The sequence below is a fragment of the Gymnoscopelus braueri genome, assembly GCF_963280865.1.
Source record: "Gymnoscopelus braueri genome assembly, chromosome: 2".
NCBI classification, from domain to species: Eukaryota; Metazoa; Chordata; class Actinopteri; order Myctophiformes; family Myctophidae; genus Gymnoscopelus; species Gymnoscopelus braueri.
Genome location: NC_137604.1, coordinates 36553597 through 36573464, shown reverse-complemented (window position 1 = coordinate 36573464; position 19868 = coordinate 36553597). Strand labels below are relative to the sequence as shown.

Sequence of the window (19868 nt, the reverse complement as noted above, 5' to 3'; positions counted from 1 at the left end):
TAACAAATATTTAACAAGACATTAGTAACTTATTAACTAATGGTTTATAAATGATCTATTAACTAGTTATAAGGTATTTATAAGACATAGTTATAAATAATCTGCATACAGTTAATAAGTCAGTTAACTAATACTCTGTGAGTGATCTATTAGCTATCTATAAGGCATATTTATAAATCCTTAACATACTATTAAAACATATTTAACAAGTCATTTATAACTCATTAACTAATAGCTTGTTAGTAATCTATTAACTATCTATAAGGCATGGTTACAACTCCTTAACTAGCTGTTAACAAACATTTAACAAAACATTAATAACTCATTAACTGATGGTTTATAAATGATCTATTAATCAATTATAAGGCATTGTTATTAATCCTGAACTAACTATTAACAAATGCTTAACAAGTCATTAATAACTCATTAACTAACAGTTTATGAATGATCTATTGACTACTTATAACGAATAGTTATTCTAAAGTGTTACCAATGCGGTCATATAGATTCAATCCACTTTTTAGGATCTGAAAAGGGTGTACTTTTCCAAAATCGGTAAGCATAATCTTGGCAATACAAGTACTTTGACACAAACCATTACCCTATTTTACTTTCTCCTAAAAAGGATAAACATTTCTACACTACCAATTTGCATGTTACATAAAAAATGTTCCAGAGAATAGTCACACTTACTCTAAATAACGAAATGTCTTTGAATGTCAATATTAAAATATGCACAGTATTTACAATATTAACAGTAAAATATTTAGTAGGTGTACCATACATACACAGTACTGTATGTACTGTACACTCTCAGAGTTAAATGAACACTAAGGATTTTACAGTGGACAGTAGCTACAATGGAGCAGTGCAGAATGACAATGGCTTGTTTGTATCCTCTTACATACAACTGTACAGGGAGATCCAAGGTTGTTTGAATGTTTTGGATGTTGTGGCTGCTTGCTTATATTATTTTATATCAGTGACATTATATCAGTGACACACTTACATACTAAAACTGTACAGGGAGATCCAAGGTTGTTTGAATGTTTTGGATGTTGTGGCTGCTTGCTTATATTATTTTATATCAGTGACATTATATCAGTGACACACTTACATACTAAAACTGTACAGGGAGATCCAAGGTTGTTTGAATGTTTTGAATGTTGTGGCTGCTTGCTTATATTATTTTATATCAGTGACATTTAGAGTTCAGCAACCCAGTGAGCTGTCTCAACCATTTAATGTTAGGTTCACTCTACAGCAGTGGTTCTCAAAGTGGGGTCCGGGGACCTCCAGGGGTCCTTGGGGGGTTTCCAGAGGGTCCCCAGCTAAATTTGCTAATACAGCATCACAATCATTTTAACCACTTTATCCATATTTTAGGTGTTGGCTATTTTAAAATAGCAGAGATACAAGCTTGTACATCTGCTATTTTGGAAATGTTTGAATATATATATATATATATATATATATATATATATATACTATATATATAATAACGTTTGAGTACCACTATACTCCACACAGAACATTTCTCTGAGGATTCGGTTAACACAGTTAATACAAACCCCAAGGAGAGACAGAGTTTGTTGTTGGCCAGATGAGAAAACAAAGGCGTGACGTGAGTTTGTAAAAGGTATAAAAAATCCTCATGCTATTGAGCTACTTGACAGACACAACGCACTGACTTGTCTTTTTGTGTTTTTTTTCTAGCACCTTAACTAACGTCCATAAGTATATCATGCACAGTACACATCAGTTTTTTCTTGTTTGATCTCCTTTCCCCCTCCCCCCTCTTCTTCTTTCCTTTATTTCTTCTATGGAAATAAAGATACGATGGGAACTACTGTATGCACAAAAACGAATTTCACCCACTTCTGTAAACCTGTGATGTGACAATAAAGCTGATTCTGATTCTGATTCTGAGATACTGTAGCAGTCATTTATCAGCAAGAAATGCTCTGTCTGTTACAGCTCTGTTTGCAGAGCATGCTAATCTGGTTCATGTACAAAAAGAGACAAGAGGCTGATATTTATGAGCTGCAGACTTGGACGTCATTGCACTCACAAAACCGCTTGAACCCATGCCAAAAGCAACAAAGGGGCGTTCCCGCAGATTGCATATCTCGGCCAGGCTGAGTTGCCTACCCACAGCTGTGTAAGTCATGGTCTGCACGAGGAAGCTATGAGGGAAATGGTGTTTCTGCCCCCTATGGGCAGAAGTGAAAGCGCTTTTGGAGGTGCACCTGATGAAAGCCAACTGTGGGCTGTGGCCGAAACGTAACATGTAATTTCTTCTGTGTTTTTAACGTAAACTAAACACTTAGGAGCAATGCTGTTATTCTTTTCAACTGTCACTTTGTGTCCAGCACCAGCAACGAACTGGATGTGCGCAACCCACTGTTTTAAACACTCTATAGACCATATTCACACGGCGACCATATTGCCATTAAGTCAATGAAATGCCACCCCAGTTGCCACCCCAGTTGCCACAGCAACGCAATGTTAAATTCCAAAATGGCCGCCGTGTGAATATGGACTATAGAGGCCCCAGAACACTTTGGGGATCTGTTGGGAATTGATTACATGAAACCGGCACCTGAGCGTGCAGTCTCAATGTTTGTAAACAAGAAATCCGTCTATACTATTGTATATTGTTGTTCTGTAATGACGTCTTTCTTGCCTTTGTATGGCTGTATGCCTTTGTACTCTGTTCCTGTAACTCTGTAACTCCTAACTGCTGTGCTGCCTCTGGGCGACTGAAATTCCCCCGTGGTCCTTTCACACCGGGTATGTTTGTTTTTGCTATTAATTGGCCTAAAAATATATTTTTCAAACTGTGTCAAGGAGTAGGTCCACCACACAGAACGGAGGGAATAAAGCATGATTTGATAATTTGTCTCACTACATATAAAAGGCATCAACCTGTATGAATAAGGCATCAACTATATAGTTTACAGATTTTTTTTCTGGCACATTTCCGGATCATTATTTGTCATGCCCCGAGTGTGTAAAGAAGACCTTTAACCAGTCACGGATGTTTGAATTTCATTTGTGTATCTATCTTTTCTCCAGGGACGGCTAGACCTTTCAAACTAATTTGCGCTTTAAAATGCCTCAAAAACGCAACCGAGACAAAACAATTACTATCAAATTTATTTAGTGTATTGGATGTATCTCAAGCATGTCTCTGCAAGTTGATTTTCATACCATACTGAAATTAATGGAGTTCAGTGAGCTCCTTGAAAATAAATCAAAACGATGATAATATGCTCTGGGAAATGGTCAGCAGTAAGTAAATAAGTAAGCGGTCAGCAATAATGTCAAGTATACCGTGAATACTTTCACCTATAATGACATGCCAATAATAGGGATGGCAGGTTGGAAGTGTTTAACCCACAGTCCACAGAACATTCAGTTCACAGCCCAAACATTTTTTGTTCCACTTCCCTGATCGTTTTGGAGCATATGTTCTCTCACCAGTATGTGTGTGGCTGGTCCAGCAGGTAGAGTGAAGACCACCTCATTCTGCAAAGTGTAGCGGGGCCTCAGTGCCCCAGGATGCAGGCGTTGTGTCTGGGTACAGTTAGGGCAGGAGGACGGCGGGCAGGGGCTAGAGAGGGCCAGGCAGCGCCCCTGGAACGGGCACCACTGTTGCAGAGGGGGGCAGGAGGATGAATGCGAGGGGCCCCTAGCCTCTGTGGAGACACACACGGCCACCGGAGAACACACTGGGCCCCCACAACCTGAGAATCAAAGAGTTGTGGAGATGGGGGGCAAAGCAGTGAAATATGAAGAGAGAGAGAGAGAGAGAGTGTGTGTGCATGAGTTAGAGGTTTGTGATTGAGATAGCACACGTGCTCAGAATGAGGACACAGTATTAGCAGTCCCAAACAGGTGTACAGCTTATAATGCCTATCCTTTCATATTTCACTTCAAAAGTAACATCAAACATTAAACTTTCTACGTGCAAAATAGAACTTATTATTATTTTTGCACTAATTGTCAATTAGTGTAGCACTATGTGTTGTTATTCTACTTGGCAGAGTAATTGTGCAATCCTCTTCGTGTACTATTCATATTTATCTCTGTTTCAAAAGGGCACATTTCCCCTGGGGGCTGAGAAGACCCGAGCAATAATTTGAAAACGATCAAAATGAGCAAAATTAAGCAAAACTTTCCAGCTAATCATGGAGGAAAGTTAGTAAGCGATTGTATGTGTGAGTAATATATAAACAAAAAATCAGTGTGTGTGTGTGTGTGTGTGTGTGTGTGTGTGTGTGTGTGTGTGTGTGTGTGTGTGTGTGTGTGTGTGTGTGTGTGTGTGAATTTGTTATGCCTCTGTATGTGTATTAAGGGCAAACCGCTGTAGGTAATGCGCTCTGCTGACATATATCTCCCAGCGAAGAGAGGAAATGCTCATTTCTGGCTGTGTAATCAATAATGAAAATGTATAAATGTAATCTCTTTCCAGCTACATGATCAAAGCCTCTCATGCTCCAATGTCGTTCTCCTCCACCACCATTGTGGTGGAGGCACTGAGGCCCCGCTACACAAATACTATGTCTGCGCACTGGCTGGGATCCTTGGGGTCACACAGCGCTCCTCACAATATTCTCTATGCATCCACATTTTCTACGTGTTGCATACAAAAAGGTTCAACACATTTCATCTCTGGCAGCGGTTGGGCATGTGCGTGTGACAAGCATCAATGCAACAGTTTCACGGGAGTACGGCAGCTCGTTGCTCCGATTGCCTGAGCCTCCCTTCCTGAACGTTCAACTTTTTTTTACTCTAGGCACATCAGTCGCTTCCTTCCACATAACTTCAATGGAAACAAGCTGTCAGCTTTTTTTGTGTTTTTATCCTTTTGATTATGTATTGTTACGTATATTTTCATGATCAATAAAGATGTCAAATCAAATAAAAAACTTCCCGTGTGAAAAGGCCTTTACACAGGGATAACAAGTGGGATGCACAGAGCAGAAGAGACCTGGTTTGATCTTGTTGGCTGATTCAATCCCCCACCTCAACCACGCTTTCTCTGTCCTAGTTTCTGTCTCCATCTAAAGTGGCATTTATAGTCTGACGTAAGGAGACGTAAGGAGCGCTGACGACCAAAAAGTTGTTTGTTTTGTCTCCCTGTTCGCTCCCTTCGGCTCCAGCATTCCCTTCCGTGCGATCGACATTGACGTGGATCCCTCAACACTGTGCATGTGTGTGTGACTGCCTGGAGACGTGAGCACAGGTGGAACATGACACATGTTTTTTATACATGTGTGTGTGTGTGTGCACCCAGGTGTCAATTTATGTGAGCACAATTCGAGGTATGTTTTAAAAAATATATATATATATTATTTATCCCACGATTTTGTAACCCATTTTTCACCCAGTTCCAATGCCTAAGCTTGTAATCCTGGGCGCTACTCTCCCTCTGCCAGCCTGGGGAGATCCCCGAACTGAGCTCATGCTTCCTTCAACGTATGAGGAGTGAGCAGGCCGCTTCTTATCACGTGACAGGGGGGAGTTTCCCCGGTTGGACGTAGCGCGTGGAAGGAACATGTTATTCCAACCAGTTCCTTTCTCCTCCATCAGGCGCCCCGGCTGACCAGGGGGAGGCTGTATAGAGACCAGGATTACTGCATGTTTTTGTGAGGGTGCCTACCCTAGGGGACACAGGGAGGCTACAGGTGTGTGTGTGTGTGTGTGTGTGTGTGTGTGTGTGTGTGTGTGTGTGTGTGTGTGTGTGTGTGTGCGTGCGTGCGTGCGTGCGTGCGTGCGTGCGTGCGTGCGTGCGTGCGTGCGTGCGTGCGTGCGTGCGTGCGTGCGTGCGTGCGTGCGTGCGTGCGTGCGTGCGTGCGTGCGTGCGTGCGTGCGTGCGTGCGTGCGTGCGTGCGTGTAACTCACCAGGTAGCAGCAGGTGCATGCCAGGGTGGTGGCAGTGGGGTCTGTAGGTCTGAAAGCGCACCTGAGTGTGCATGCTCAGCTCTTGTGTGACAAACTCCAGGGAGGACAGGCGACCAGGCTGAACAAAGCTCAGCGCTGGGAACAACAGGACCTGTGTTTGGCGGCAAGAACAGAACAACAGGGTCAAGGAGAGAGGAGACAGACAGAGAGACAGACGGTGTTTCTTCTGTACTTCTAGCTCACCTCTATGGTGCCACTTGGTGGTTGTGGGGCTGAGAGCTGAGTGGAAGAGGGACTGTATAGAGGGATGTGGGAGGGCAGCACAGCCAGGCCCACCATGTAGACCCCAGCATCAGGAACACGTACTGGAAACAGAGGAATGTAGTTGGTAATTATATACGATACGATACGATACGATAACACTTTATTGTCAGTTCACACTGACATTTGTCTTGCGACGCAGCAGCCATGTATGCAACAATAAACAGTACACACATTTGACATGACACAAGAAAACAAAACAAAATACATACATAAAGACATACAAAGACAAGAGCAATGTCCACCTCTCAGCCTACCCCTGGCCTACAACTCTTGATTAAGCCTCAATGTCGTCTGATGGACAAAGGACCTCTTCAGTTTGACCTTATTGTATGTAGGAACACTGTATCTCCTTCCTCAAGGCAGCAACCTATATTCTCCATACAAAGCATGGCTAGTGTTTGAAGTGATATTCCTTGCCAACCTTATCATACTGTCATTATACGTAGATGTATAGAGCCTCTGAAGTGGTTGTCCAACAATCTTTGAACAAATGTTCAGTTGCTGCAGCAGTTGTGACTTTAAGGCTACAGACAGACATCCATACCAGGTGGTACTACAGTACTGAAGAACACTCATAATAACAGAAGTGAAAAACAAAAGAAGAATCTGTCTACTCGCACCAAAAGATCTCAGACGGCGAAGGAAATAGACTCTTTGCTTTGTCTTCTTACCCACGGATTCAATCTGGTCTTTCCATGACAGAAGGTGGTCAATTACTACTCCTAGGTATGTATACGAACATACCTGGTTGATCTGTTCACTATGAATAGTAATGGGGGATCTGTGTATCTCTAGTGGGGCACCAAAAACAATCTCCTCTGTCTTTTTTGTGTTAATGATAAGAGCGCTGTTATCACTCCACTCCACCACCTTATTTACTCTGTGTTGGTGCAGTCCAGGATCACTGGAACTATCCAAAAGAGAAATCAAAACTGTATCATCAGAGTACTTTAGAATGTATTGGTCTGGTTTGTCAGTGCGACATTCAGACAGACATTCCTCAGTACGACAGCTGTCAGTATAAAGGGTGAAAAGTACAGCTGAGCTTACACAACCCTGGGGAGCACCAACATTAGTAGTTAATGCTGCGGAGAGGGTTCTGTTCACTTTCACCCTCTGTAGTCTGTTAGTAAGGAAGGAAGCATACCAGTGAATTAAGTATGGATTCAGTTCCAACTGTACCATCTTTGACACCAGAATATCAGACTGTATTGTATTGAAAGCTGAAGAGAAGTCTAAGAACAGCACCCTTGCATGATTCTTATTAGAATTATATAGGTGTTTTGTAATGAAGTGGACCAGTGTGACAACCGCATCCTCTGTACCGCAACCTTTCTTATAAGCAAACTGACAGGGGTCGAATTTGTCTTTAGTTATACTTACAAGATGTTGCAACAGTATTCTTTCCAGTGATTTCATGATCACTGAAGTGAGAGCTATGGGTCTATAATCCTTATGTTCTTTTGGACATTGGATTTTGGGTAGTGGTTTTATGTGTGAGGTTTTCCAACACAGAGGAATTGTGTGTGTGTCTACAGAGGTTTGAAATATTGGTTGCCACACAGGAGCCAACTCAGATGCGAAGTTTTTGAGGAGAAAAGCACTGCACTCGTCCGGCCCATTAGCTTTCCTTGTGTTAGTACACCAAAACACTTTTCTGACATCCTCTTCAGTGACGATAATTCTGTCTGAGGGGGCAGGTGTTACAGCCTTAAGTATTTCAGTGCACTTAGAGGAATCGCCTAATGATTCGAATCTGGCAAAGAAAGTATTTAGGTCGTTAGAAAAGCCAAGTTCATTATCTGTCACAATAGGTTTGGTTGGGGATGACATTCCTGTCATGGATCTCATAGTATCCCACGCCTTTTTGTGATTTTTGGCTTTGAACGCATCCTCTAGATGCTGTCTATGTGTCAATTTTGCCTGCCTCATTTTTGTTTTTAGCTTTCTTTCCGTCAATTTAAGTGCACCGAAGTCTTTGTTTATGAAGGCTATTTTCCTTTCATTTATTACATCTTTTATGTCCTTGGTCACATATGATTTATATAGATACTTTACTATCAGGATTACTATAAAACAGGAGACTTCAACGTGCTTCGAGCCAAGGATCCCTCAGCTGAGGGAGAGATGAAGCAGGGACCCCCACTACATATTATATCAAATTGTGTTGCACGCTGAAATTCTTCATTGACTAGACTTGTTTGACAGCACTATTATCAGTGCTATGTTTTCTTTGCTTGTTCTTTCTATTCATATGCTGGATTCATGTTAATGAGTACTTTCAGACATTTAACCACTTAAACCCTTGACCTTTGGCTCTGTATTTGGCCTGCTCTTCTTTCCCTCTACAACAAACTTCTTCGCTCTGAAAATAGCCGATCTACAAGCTCACAATCTGTGAGGTCACAATTGTTCTATGAATGTTCCCCCCTGTCGTGAGTCCCTAGGGGTCCCGGACGCCCTGTTGAAGACCTGTGGTACAAATTACTATTGTAAGATGACTCTTATTACTACGACAAAGAAAAAGGGTGCAAAAGGAGGGGTGCTCAATTTGATGTTCTTTTGTCTGAAAATAATATTTCATACCAAAGAACCCTTAACCACTTAAAGCCTATACTTGATCCGCTCTGTAAAGGTTGACCAAGCGGCCAAGGCTCCAAAAATGAACAAGTTCAGAATTTGCAGATCGTTGAGTTTTATTTCTCTCACACCTCCGGAAAACCGTCCAATATGCAGCAGATAGATAGTGAATAAATAAATAAGACGTGGAAAAATAGACTTACAAAAATTATAGAATTACTTAAAGCACAACTAAAGACAACAAACCATACAGTGACTGCACAAAAAGGCTATCCCTTAACTAAGGGCCCTGGCAGCTCTGTCTCAAGGCTGTTAACGCTTTGCTTGCCAAGTTCAACTAACTGACTGTCACTTGCAGCCTCCCTTAAATAGGGAGTGGATCCTACCACAAGCACAGAAACAATTAACCTCAAAATTAGCATATCTACAAGCTTACAACTATCTGATGAATAAATAACCTAGCACATAAATAGATGTTGTACTTTAAACTAAACACCATTTTGGGTTTGCATTTACTTCAAAAAGACATAGAAATACTTTGCGCATTAACATTGTCAAACACCCCTCCTCCTCTACAGTACATGGCACGTTCCACCCCTTCTTAAACCCAATTGACTAGCCTGCTCTGTTTCGGCAGTTACCAGTCAGATTCACAGGGTGCCAGTACTGCAGAGGAAAGACCAGGTGACAAACAAACATTTCAGATCAGTTCCAATACACAGTGTTTAAATAAACAAAGTCTGAACCCCTGAAGTCTGTGTCATTTCTACATTGAATACAGGTAAAAATCATATGCTACAAATAGTCCCTTCCCTCTTAGTGTGTCTATGTATAGGGCACGGGCTGCCCCGTGACATTTCCCCCCCCTTCTGAAGGCGCCCCCTGTGGCGTCCTCAACCGGAAGTCTGTGGTGCAATACTCTGACCCCTTGTGTGCCGAGACGTAGGTGTCGACCAGGTCTGCCGCTTTTGCCGCCGTCTCCGGATCACGTTCCTTGACCCAGACCCTCACTTCTGGCCAGAGGACCCAAAGGTACTGCTCAAGGACCATCTTCTCCATGATGTCATCTTTGGTGGACGAAGAGAAGTCAACCCACTTGCAGAAGAGGTCTTTGAGGCGGGCATACAGCTCCTGGGGTGACTCGCCCGGTAGCACATCAAGGTTACGGAAGCGTTGACAGTAAGAGTCTCTGTTCACCTCATACTTCTTCAACACTGCCGCTTTCAGCCTGTCATAGTCTTGAGTGTGGGCTGGGTCCATAGCTACGAAAGCACTTCGTGCCTTGCCCGTCAGTACGGGAATAAGCCGGACGGCCCACTGTTGTCGTGGCCAGTTGTAAACACCTGCCAGTCTCTCAAACGTTGTGAGGAAATGTTCGATGTCATCGGAGTCCTCCAACCTCATCAGCTTCGGGTCCCCCATCGGCACTGGTGCTGACGCTGGTCCTGCTGCTGCAGATCCCGTCGATGGCCCCGCTGCATCGGTAGGCCTCCTTGGCTGCACCCTGGTTGCCTCCATGTCCAATTGGAGCTGGGTTATCTGATGATTGATGATGTCGAGCTTCCGCTCCTGACGCTCCCTCTCCTTGTCCTGCTTCTTTTCCTTCTCCATTTGAGACTGCATGTATGTGTCGAACATTCTTGCCAGGTTGGAGAAAGTTGCCTCCTGGGAAGAGGTGGTGCTCACCATGGGTTGGTCGCGTTCCTCCATATCTCCCCCTGCGGCACCGCCTTCCTCCTCCGAGAGTGCTACTTGCTGCTGCTGGCTTCGTAACTGTGGTTTTGGAGGCATTCTGAACTGTCCTTTCTTTTCTTCTGACACCACATGTAAAGGTTGACCAAGCGGCCAAGGCTCCAAAAATTAACAAGTTCAGAATTTGCAGATCGTTGAGTTTTATTTCTCTCACACCTCCGGAAAACCGTCCAATATGCAGCAGATAGATAGTGAATAAATAAATAAGACGTGGAAAAATAGACTTACAAAAATTATAGAATTACTTAAAGCACAACTAAAGACAACAAACCATACAGTGACTGCAAAAAAAGGCTATCCCTTAACTAAGGGCCCTGGCAGCTCTGTCTCAAGGCTGTTAACGCTTTGCTTGCCAAGTTCAACTAACTGACTGTCACTTGCAGCCTCCCTTAAATAGGGAGTGGATCCTACCACAAGCACAGAAACAATTAACCTCAAAATTAGCATATCTACAAGCTTACAACTATCTGATGAATAAATAACCTAGCACATAAATAGATGTTGTACTTTAAACTAAACACCATTTTGGGTTTGCATTTACTTCAAAAAGACATAGAAATACTTTGCGCATTAACATTGTCAAACACCCCTCCTCCTCTACAGTACATGGCACGTTCCACCCCTTCTTAAACCCAATTGACTAGCCTGCTCTGTTTCGGCAGTTACCAGTCAGATTCACAGGGTGCCAGTACTGCAGAGGAAAGACCAGGTGACAAACAAACATTTCAGATCAGTTCCAATACACAGTGTTTAAATAAACAAAGTCTGAACCCCTGAAGTCTGTGTCATTTCTACATTGAATACAGGTAAAAATCATATGCTACAAATAGTCCCTTCCCTCTTAGTGTGTCTATGTATAGGGCACGGGCTGCCCCGTGACACGCTCCTTTTTCCCTCTATACCAAATCTTTGTCGAAAATAGCTGATCTATAAGATCCTGCTATTTTCGGTGAATGTTCACGTATTAAGACATGCTCATAATTGGGATGCTAGCGTAGCGTTTAAGTGGTTAAAAGTGCCCCCCAAAAAAGGTTATCTAGAACCATTCACTAAACAAAATGGTTATTAAATAGGTGATGGTTCTTCATGGAACCATATAGCATTTTAAAGAACTATTTAAGAACCATAATTTGTCTGTGTATGATTCAGCAGGGGGGCTGTGCTCAAACATTTCTTTTAATTAGGCTACAGTATGTCTGCAAATTGGACTATTCAACAGTTCTTTGACAGTGATTGAATTGCACACTCGCCAGCAAAGAGCACTAGTTCTATTGATTTTGCCCTCCTGGAGCATCCTTATTCTACTATAATATTTAGAAAGCTGTTTGCCTGTCAGCATCCAATTTCTCCTCAATGGGTTGGCCTTTTCTCCTCAAAGGACTGTCCAACCAATCTGAAATTGCCAATGGGCATTGAGCATTGCTATAGCGCTTTCACAGCTTCCCGCAGCCTTGCATTTGTCCTTTGGTACATACAGTACCTTTGTACATGTGTCTGAAAAGATGGAACGGTATTAAGATGACAAACTAAATTGAATTGTACAGCCCTGGTAACAATGCTTACTATTATACCACTGTAAATAATTATAATTATAATTATAGGATTACTATTATATAAATAATTATTTATATGATAGTAATGAACTATAGCTTGCTCCGCTGTTTACACAAAAACGCTAAAACAATTACACATGCAGCCTGCGCAAATGGTCATGTAGTTTAATAATGTATATATGTGTATGTTCTTATTGTTACACTAAATTGCATGTATACTATATTGATTGCACTAAATGTGAGGTGTGTTTCTGTTCACTTAGTGGAAAAATGATACATTCTGCACCAATATCATCAATAGTGTTCGTTCCCATCCGGCTCTCTCCTCGACAGGGGCCATTGTATTGGGTGGGAATTAATCATTGAAGGGGTCAGATACACTGCCTGCCGCTACCAGCCCGCAGCTAATCTGACAGCTAGCGGCCGCTAGCGGGAGCCGGCTTGACAGCCGGCTTGACAGCTGTCATCCATCGAGGACCTACACAGGATCATCGAATCATCAAACCCCGTGTGATTTGACTTGAGACTACTCAACGCAACGGGTCACCTTTTGGTGACCCTCGCTCGTAAGTGTACCTCCGTACCACTGCTCAGCTGCTAATCCACACCATTTCTCTTTCCGCACCTATTTTGCTACTGTTCTACTTTACTGGCCACAGCTGTTTCTCTACCCCCAGCCACCACCTTCATCATCATCATCATCATCATCATCATCATGACACCTTCACCTCCTCATCTCCTAGCTGCGAGAGCTGTCACCTTCTCTCACAAGAGGTGTCCGAGCTGAGGTCGAGAGTGTCCCGGCTTCACCAGATCCGGGACGATGAGGTCCACTTCGACTCCATCTGCCCGGATAACGTCTCCCTTGCTACGGGGACGACCACTGACCTCGATGTCTCCGTTGGCCCAGCTGTCGTCGCATCAACTGCCCGAGATCTGGACAAAACTGTCCCCTGGCTTGATGCCTCCGCCTACTGGGCCCGCAAGAAAGAGGCTAAGCCCAGACGCCCACCCCCGGCCAGCTCGACTCCGGTCCCTTGGACAACGGTGGCACGGAGCAAACATGGGGGTCCCTCACGCTCATCTCCACCCCATGCTTCTCCTCCACCCACCACCATCAGCAATGCATTCTCCCCTCTGGCCAATGTTGAATTCCCCCCACTCTCTGTCCATGTCCATGACTCTCTCCCTCCTGCGGGGTCGTCTCCCGACGCCTCGGCGCCCCACCCGGTCAGGCCAGGGCTGTCCGCCCCTGGCCAGCAAAACGACCGCCACCTAATGTTAAAAGGGGCTGTCCGACGCCAGTCCGGGGCTCTCACTCCGCCTCAAACCCGATTACGGATGGGTGCCTCCACAGTGTGTACTACTCCACAGCTGTCCTCCTCGTCACAGCAGCCCCAGCCGCCTGTCTCTCCTGGCATCCACTGTCCCCAAACCACCCCAATTACTCCAGCCACCATCCCCCCACTTATACCCCCCTCATTACTGATCGTCGGTGACTCTATAGTCAAACACATCCATTTTCCTAACGCTATAACACGCTGTTTCCCCGGAGCGACTGTCCCGATCCTCTTAGATAAGCTCCCAGGTGTCCTCAACGAGCTCCCATCGTCCATCACAAGGGTCCTGGTTCACATTGGGACTAATGATACAGCCCTTCATACATCCGAGGTGTTAAAAACCAATTTTTTGCAACTCATCGATCTCTTAGGCAGTAGTGGAATGACACTTTTCATCTCCGGTCCTCTCCCAACTCTCACTCGCGGTGACGAGCGTTTCAGTCGTATCGCTAGCCTGAATACCTGGCTCTTACGGCTCCGTCGGGCCCACGATCTTAATTTCATAGACAATTTTAACCTGGGACCGCTCCTCTTTTTACAGCCACGACGGACTCCACCCAAATAGACTAGGAAGCAAAATGCTAGGGGCTAACCTAGCCCGTGGTGTTAGTCACCACACTGCACTGACCACCACTGACCTGTCCGACACATATTGACTTCCCCCCGGTCCCAGTGCCCAATGCACTAGTTCCACCCTGTCTCCCAGTCCCTCTCTCATTGGGATCGGACCACAACATGCTCCTACTGTTTTTTACTGCTTTTAATGTCTTAAATGTTATTAACTCTGGCTCAGCTATACACCCATATCGTATCCCTGTTTTAATTAGCCACAGACAATCCAAGCTGCAGTCAGCATCTGGCCTGCACTATAGGCGTAGCATTGTACATGCCCACCTCCGCCCACTGAGGCCAGCTAGGCTTTCAGAACCTAGCACTGACACTACTTTTCTCATGGCACTTTTAAATGTAAGATCACTCACTGATAAAACCTCCTGGCTGAAAGACCTCATCACCTCTCGTGACCTATATTTTTTACTCCTAACAGAAACCTGGACTCATCCTGGTGACTACACTCCCTTCTCTGAACTTCTCCCCCCCAACTGCTCTTTCCTTAGCTCTCCCCGGGCCACCGGCACTGGTGGAGGTTTAGCTTCTGTTTTTAAAACCACCCTCCCATGTCGTCTAAAACAACAAGAGGTCCACTACACTAGCTTTGAACTACAGCTATTCGAGGTGAACCTATTACCCCCCGTACTCTGTGCTTTGATATATCGCCCCCCAAAGTATCATAAGGATTTCATTAATGAATTTGGTGACCTCCTATCTACCATCATGATCAAATATGATCACATCCTGATCTGTGGCGATCTGAATGTCCATGTCTGTTGCGAGTCTCGCCCCCTCGTCAAGGACTTCTTAAATCTCCTGGATTCTTTTAATCTCACTCTGTCCGTAACTGGCCCAACCCATGAAAAGGGACACACATTGGACCTTCTGTTAACATCTGGCCTAACTATTTCTGTCCTTGATGTGTTTCACGTGCCCTGTATATCCGACCACTCTACCATTGTTTTCTCTATCTCAACACCCTGCTTAGTAGTAAACCCTGCCCCCCCCACACGTCACACCCGAGCCATAAACCCATCAACTGCATCACAGTTTTCCCTGGTGTTCAGTGACTCTATGGCCAATGAGCCAGCGCTGAGCACAACATGTGTGATCAGTGCAGACTCACTTCTGACCATGTTCAACACAACATGCACCAACATCCTTAATTCCGTCGCTCCTCTCAGGCTCAAACGTACCAAGACACAAAATGAGCCATGGCTTAATGACTCGACCCGCGCCCTCCGATGCACATGTAGGCGTGCTGAAAGAAAATGGCGTAAAGACAAACTCCACGTCTCCCTAGACATCTTACGTACGTCCCTCTCTGATTACCAGAGGGCAGTGAAATCTGCCAAAACCGATTTCATTTCCAATTTAGTCACTATGAACAGCAATAAACCCCAGGTCCTTTTAAATATTTTTAACTCCCTCACAAACCCCCATGCCGCCTCCTCTGTTGTCCCATCATTGCTGCTTTGTGAAAAATTTCAAAGATTTTTTACTGATCGTATCGCTGACCTTCGCTCAGTGCATTCTCCCACTGCCCTAGACCCTCCCATTCCCCCATGCCCTGTCAGTGCCACCCTCACACATTTTGAACCAGTGTCTCTATCCACACTCACTGATGTGGTCATGCACCTGAGGCCCACAAATTGCTTGACTGACTGCATTCCATCTCGGCTTTTTAAGGAAGTCTTTGACACTGTTGGCCCAAGTGTGCTACTGATAATAAATTACTCTCTCCTCACTGGTTCCGTCCCTGCTGCCCTGAAACATGCTGTTGTTCACCCAATCCTAAAAAAGAAAAACCTTGATACTTCTACCTTCTCTAATTTCAGGCCAATCTCTAACCTTCCATGTCTCTCCAAAGTTTTGGAGAAAGTTATTTACACCCAGCTACAGTCATTCCTAATCACAAACGGCCTTCATGAAAAGTTTCAGTCTGGCTTTAAACCTGGCCACAGCACTGAATCTGCTCTCCTGAGAGTTTTTAACGATTTGCTTTTAACTGCTGATTCTGGAAGCTCCTCAGTCCTGGTCCTCCTGGACCTTTCATCTGCTTTTGACACTGTAGATTATGCCATTTTATTATCACGACTAGAACATCACGTAGGTATATCTGGCACTGCCCTGGCCTGGTTTAAGTCTTACCTTGCGGACAGAAGTTTCTCTGTCCAACTAGGTGACTTTTCATCTCCTGTGGCCCCCCTCACGTCTGGAGTCCCCCAAGGCTCTATCCTTGGGCCCATTCTGTTTCTTTTATACATGCTGCCATTAGGGTCAATTTTCACCAAACACAACATTCCTTTCCATTGTTACGCTGACGATGTCCAAATATACCTACCCCTCACTACCAATGCCCAAAACTCACTTAAACGCTTACAGGACTGCATGGACGATGTTAAAATATGGATGGACACACATTTTTTAAACCTCAATGAAAATAAAACAGAAGTTATATTCTTTGGCCATAACACTGCTCCATCCACCAACAACAACACCCTGGGTTCCCTCAGCACAAACATCCGTTCCTCCGTCAAAAACCTCGGTGTCACCTTTGACAGTACCTTCACCTTTAATAAACATATTAGCTCCGTTGTTAAAAGCTGTTTTTTCCAATTACGCCTGTTAGCGAAAGTTAAACCATATCTTCCACCTAAACAACTGGAGATGGCAATCCATGCTTTTATATCTTCTAGATTAGACTATTGCAACTCCCTACTCTCCGGTATCGATCAGTCCTCACTCAGGCGCCTGCAGCTGGTGCAAAATGCGGCTGCTCGCCTCCTCACTGGTACAAAAAAGCAAGAGCACATAACCCCAGTTTTAGCAGCCCTGCATTGGCTCCCTGTCAATTTTAGAATAGATTTTAAGCTTCTTTTATTCACCTACAAATCTCTGCACGGCCTGGCCCCTTTATACCTGTCTGAACTTTTGGAGCCCTATATTCCAGAGAGAGCGCTGAGGTCAGCCAACCAGTTGCTCTTAGAGGTTCCCATAACCGGGCTGAGGAGTAGGGGTGACCGCGCCTTTGCTGCTGCTGCTCCCAGGCTCTGGAACAGCTTGCCCTTCTATATTAGAAGTGCCAATTCTATTGAGGCTTTTAAATCCCTTCTTAAAACACACTTTTATTCCTTAGCTTTTAATCACATTTAAGTTCATGTCTTGATCTCTTGTTGTATGTGATGTGTGACTTTGTTGTTGTTGTCTCACTCACATACTTTCCTGTTTGATGTTTTTTGTCTCACCATGTACAGCACTTTGGTCAGTTTCGATTGTTGTAAATGTGCTTTATAAATAAAGTTTGATTTGATTTTGATTTGAATATCATCAATACAAATTCCAGCTTCTGCACTCCAATCATAAGGAAGTCAAAGTTAGGAAAAGAGAGGAAGTGAAGAACAGGGAGGGGAGACTACTATCTCACACACAACTCTGTTTAATGCTACACTAAGAGGCAGAGAGAACAATACCCCGAAGACAGAAGCACTCTAACAAAAGACTACTAAAGAGCTGTGCACTGCAACATTTCCCAACTGACTGCATTGCTTGCTCGCATGAACGCACACGCACGCATGCACGCACGCACGCACGCATGCACTCACGCACACACACACAAATCAACACAAATCAACACAAATCAACACACATCAACACAAATCAACACATCAAATCAGTGATATAAAGCTGAGATTCAGCCAACTATCTATCATTTGGAGCACCGTGAGTGACACACTCACCGCACACGAGGGACCGTCTGGAGCTGTTCTTCCTGCCAGTGGCCCCATATGGCTTTATAACAAGGCCCACGCGCGTCTTCCCCGTCATTGGATTAATGCTTAGTGACTGCTCACTCACTCTGGCGCTCTTGCTCACGGACTACTGGCATATAAACAATAATTGGAGGTCTGCTTAGGTCTGCTCGGACTGCTTGTACAGTTTTGTTTTTCAGTGACTACACCTATACGTACTCCTTCACCAGTAGCCTACGTCTCAAGCTTCCAGCGGGCGATTGGGTGGCGCAGTTGTAAAGTACCTGCCCACAACCGAGTCTGGGGGTTCAAACCCACTGCGGTGCATCCGGCAATATCAAGCGGCAATATCAAGCGATTTGGCCCGTGTTCGGGGGAGGGAAGCCGGGCGGGGAGGGGATATGTGTCACTGCACGTACTCCTACGGGCTGGTGGGCACCTGTCAGCAGGGAGTGTTGGGTGGGAGGAGTAGGACAGAGGCTCCGTGTCTTCCTGGTGGGGGCTACTCAATGGCAGGTGAGTCAGTAGGATAGTGACGACAGCCAGAAAATGTGTGGGGAGGAATTAAATGGCATAACGACTAAATTGGGGAGAAAAAAAAGGTAGACCAGCAATTCTAGATAGAACCATGTAATAACCCCCGTCGCATCAAAGTCTTAACGAGGTGCAGAGATTGCTCATACTAACATCAAATAACACTCGCGCCAAAATGACGTACAGTGTAGGCACCAGAAATGTATTTATTTCCTTATTTTAACGTTAATAAATTATAAATACTGTTTCCGATGACTTGTTGCATTCCAAAATATACTCAGAATTCCTTTTTGAGCGGTTGGTTCCCTTTAGACAAACGCTGTTATGACCGTGACGTCGCTAGAGGCCTTGCCAAAAAGACTTCTTAACATGAATGTTACACAGTATGACTATAATGATGAACAGACACTATCTCAAATATATAGTGATTGTGTCAGTGAAGTGCCTCATTAATTAGTATGTCACATTTCTGAATGTCTTATGTTAGCCTTCATAAGTCATGTAATAAATATTATACTTTGACTGAATTCCTTATCACCCTAACAGAAAAAGATCCATCTGTAAAACACCTCTAATTCATACAGCCATATAAAAAGTAATGGCTGTCCACTAATCATATACAATAAAAGCAATGAGGTATATAATGGCTAAGCATTGTAAATGCATTGCAAAGGCGTGTGACTGTGTGTGTGCCTTGTCCAAGTAAAGAAATGAACATTAAGCTTGTCATATGAAACATCGAGGTCTATTGTAGACAATAGCTTGACAATGGTGTTGATAGACCGTGGATTTTTTCTTTCTCCCTCCCCCTCCCTTGTTTGTCTGTGTTCAGTGTTGTTTGTGAAACATTGAAAAATCAATAAAAAGGTAGAACATTTGACAGTACCCTGACTGTGCACAGCTATCCAGCTTTATTTCATTGCAGATTTTCTTCCTGTCAAGCACTATGTTTGTCTCTTCCGACCTCCTCAGAGCTTCAAAACGCAAAAAAAAGTGTTACTTAAAATCAATGGATTCAAGGTAAACTACCCTTTAAACAGAAGATAATTAGCATAACAATACAATCTATACTATAATAACACTATGGTGAAACAGTGCTGCTGAGGGGCCTGCAACCTTGATTCTACGTATCTATTATTTGTAGTCTTACTCACCCTGCAGTACAACAACACACTAACGTTGTCAACGTAGTCGATTACTTGCTTAGCAAAAGGTCTATTGTTGAAAATGTATTGAAGGAGTATTCAAGATGTAACCTTGAATCCAACACAATACCTGATTTAGATTGTATAAGACTCCAAATGACAGTATACATGTGCGGTACATCCCCATAGTCCTTGGAATTAAATGAATGAAACCTGCACCTTTCTCCCATAGTCCTTAGAATTAAATAACCTGCACCTTTCTATCACGCTCAGTACATACAGTACTACAAATGGAGACACAAATGTGTATTGCATAATTGTCACTGTCGTGTGGAAACCTTCTATGTCAAAAACTGTTACTTGAAAAGA

General features: G+C 43.9%; 1 protein-coding gene across 1 annotated transcript in view; it reads right to left on the bottom strand.

The window, feature by feature from the left end:
- The window catches only part of pkd1a (polycystic kidney disease 1a), a 133174-nt gene that overhangs the window by 63603 nt on the left and 49703 nt on the right, over positions 1–19868 (bottom strand). The window contains exons 11-13 of the mRNA XM_080449901.1: positions 6154–6275; positions 5911–6061; positions 3484–3749 (exon numbers count right to left, since the gene is read on the bottom strand). Coding sequence (XP_080306027.1) covers positions 3484–3749; positions 5911–6061; positions 6154–6275 — 539 coding nt within the window. The remainder of the gene's footprint in view (positions 1–3483; positions 3750–5910; positions 6062–6153; positions 6276–19868) is intronic.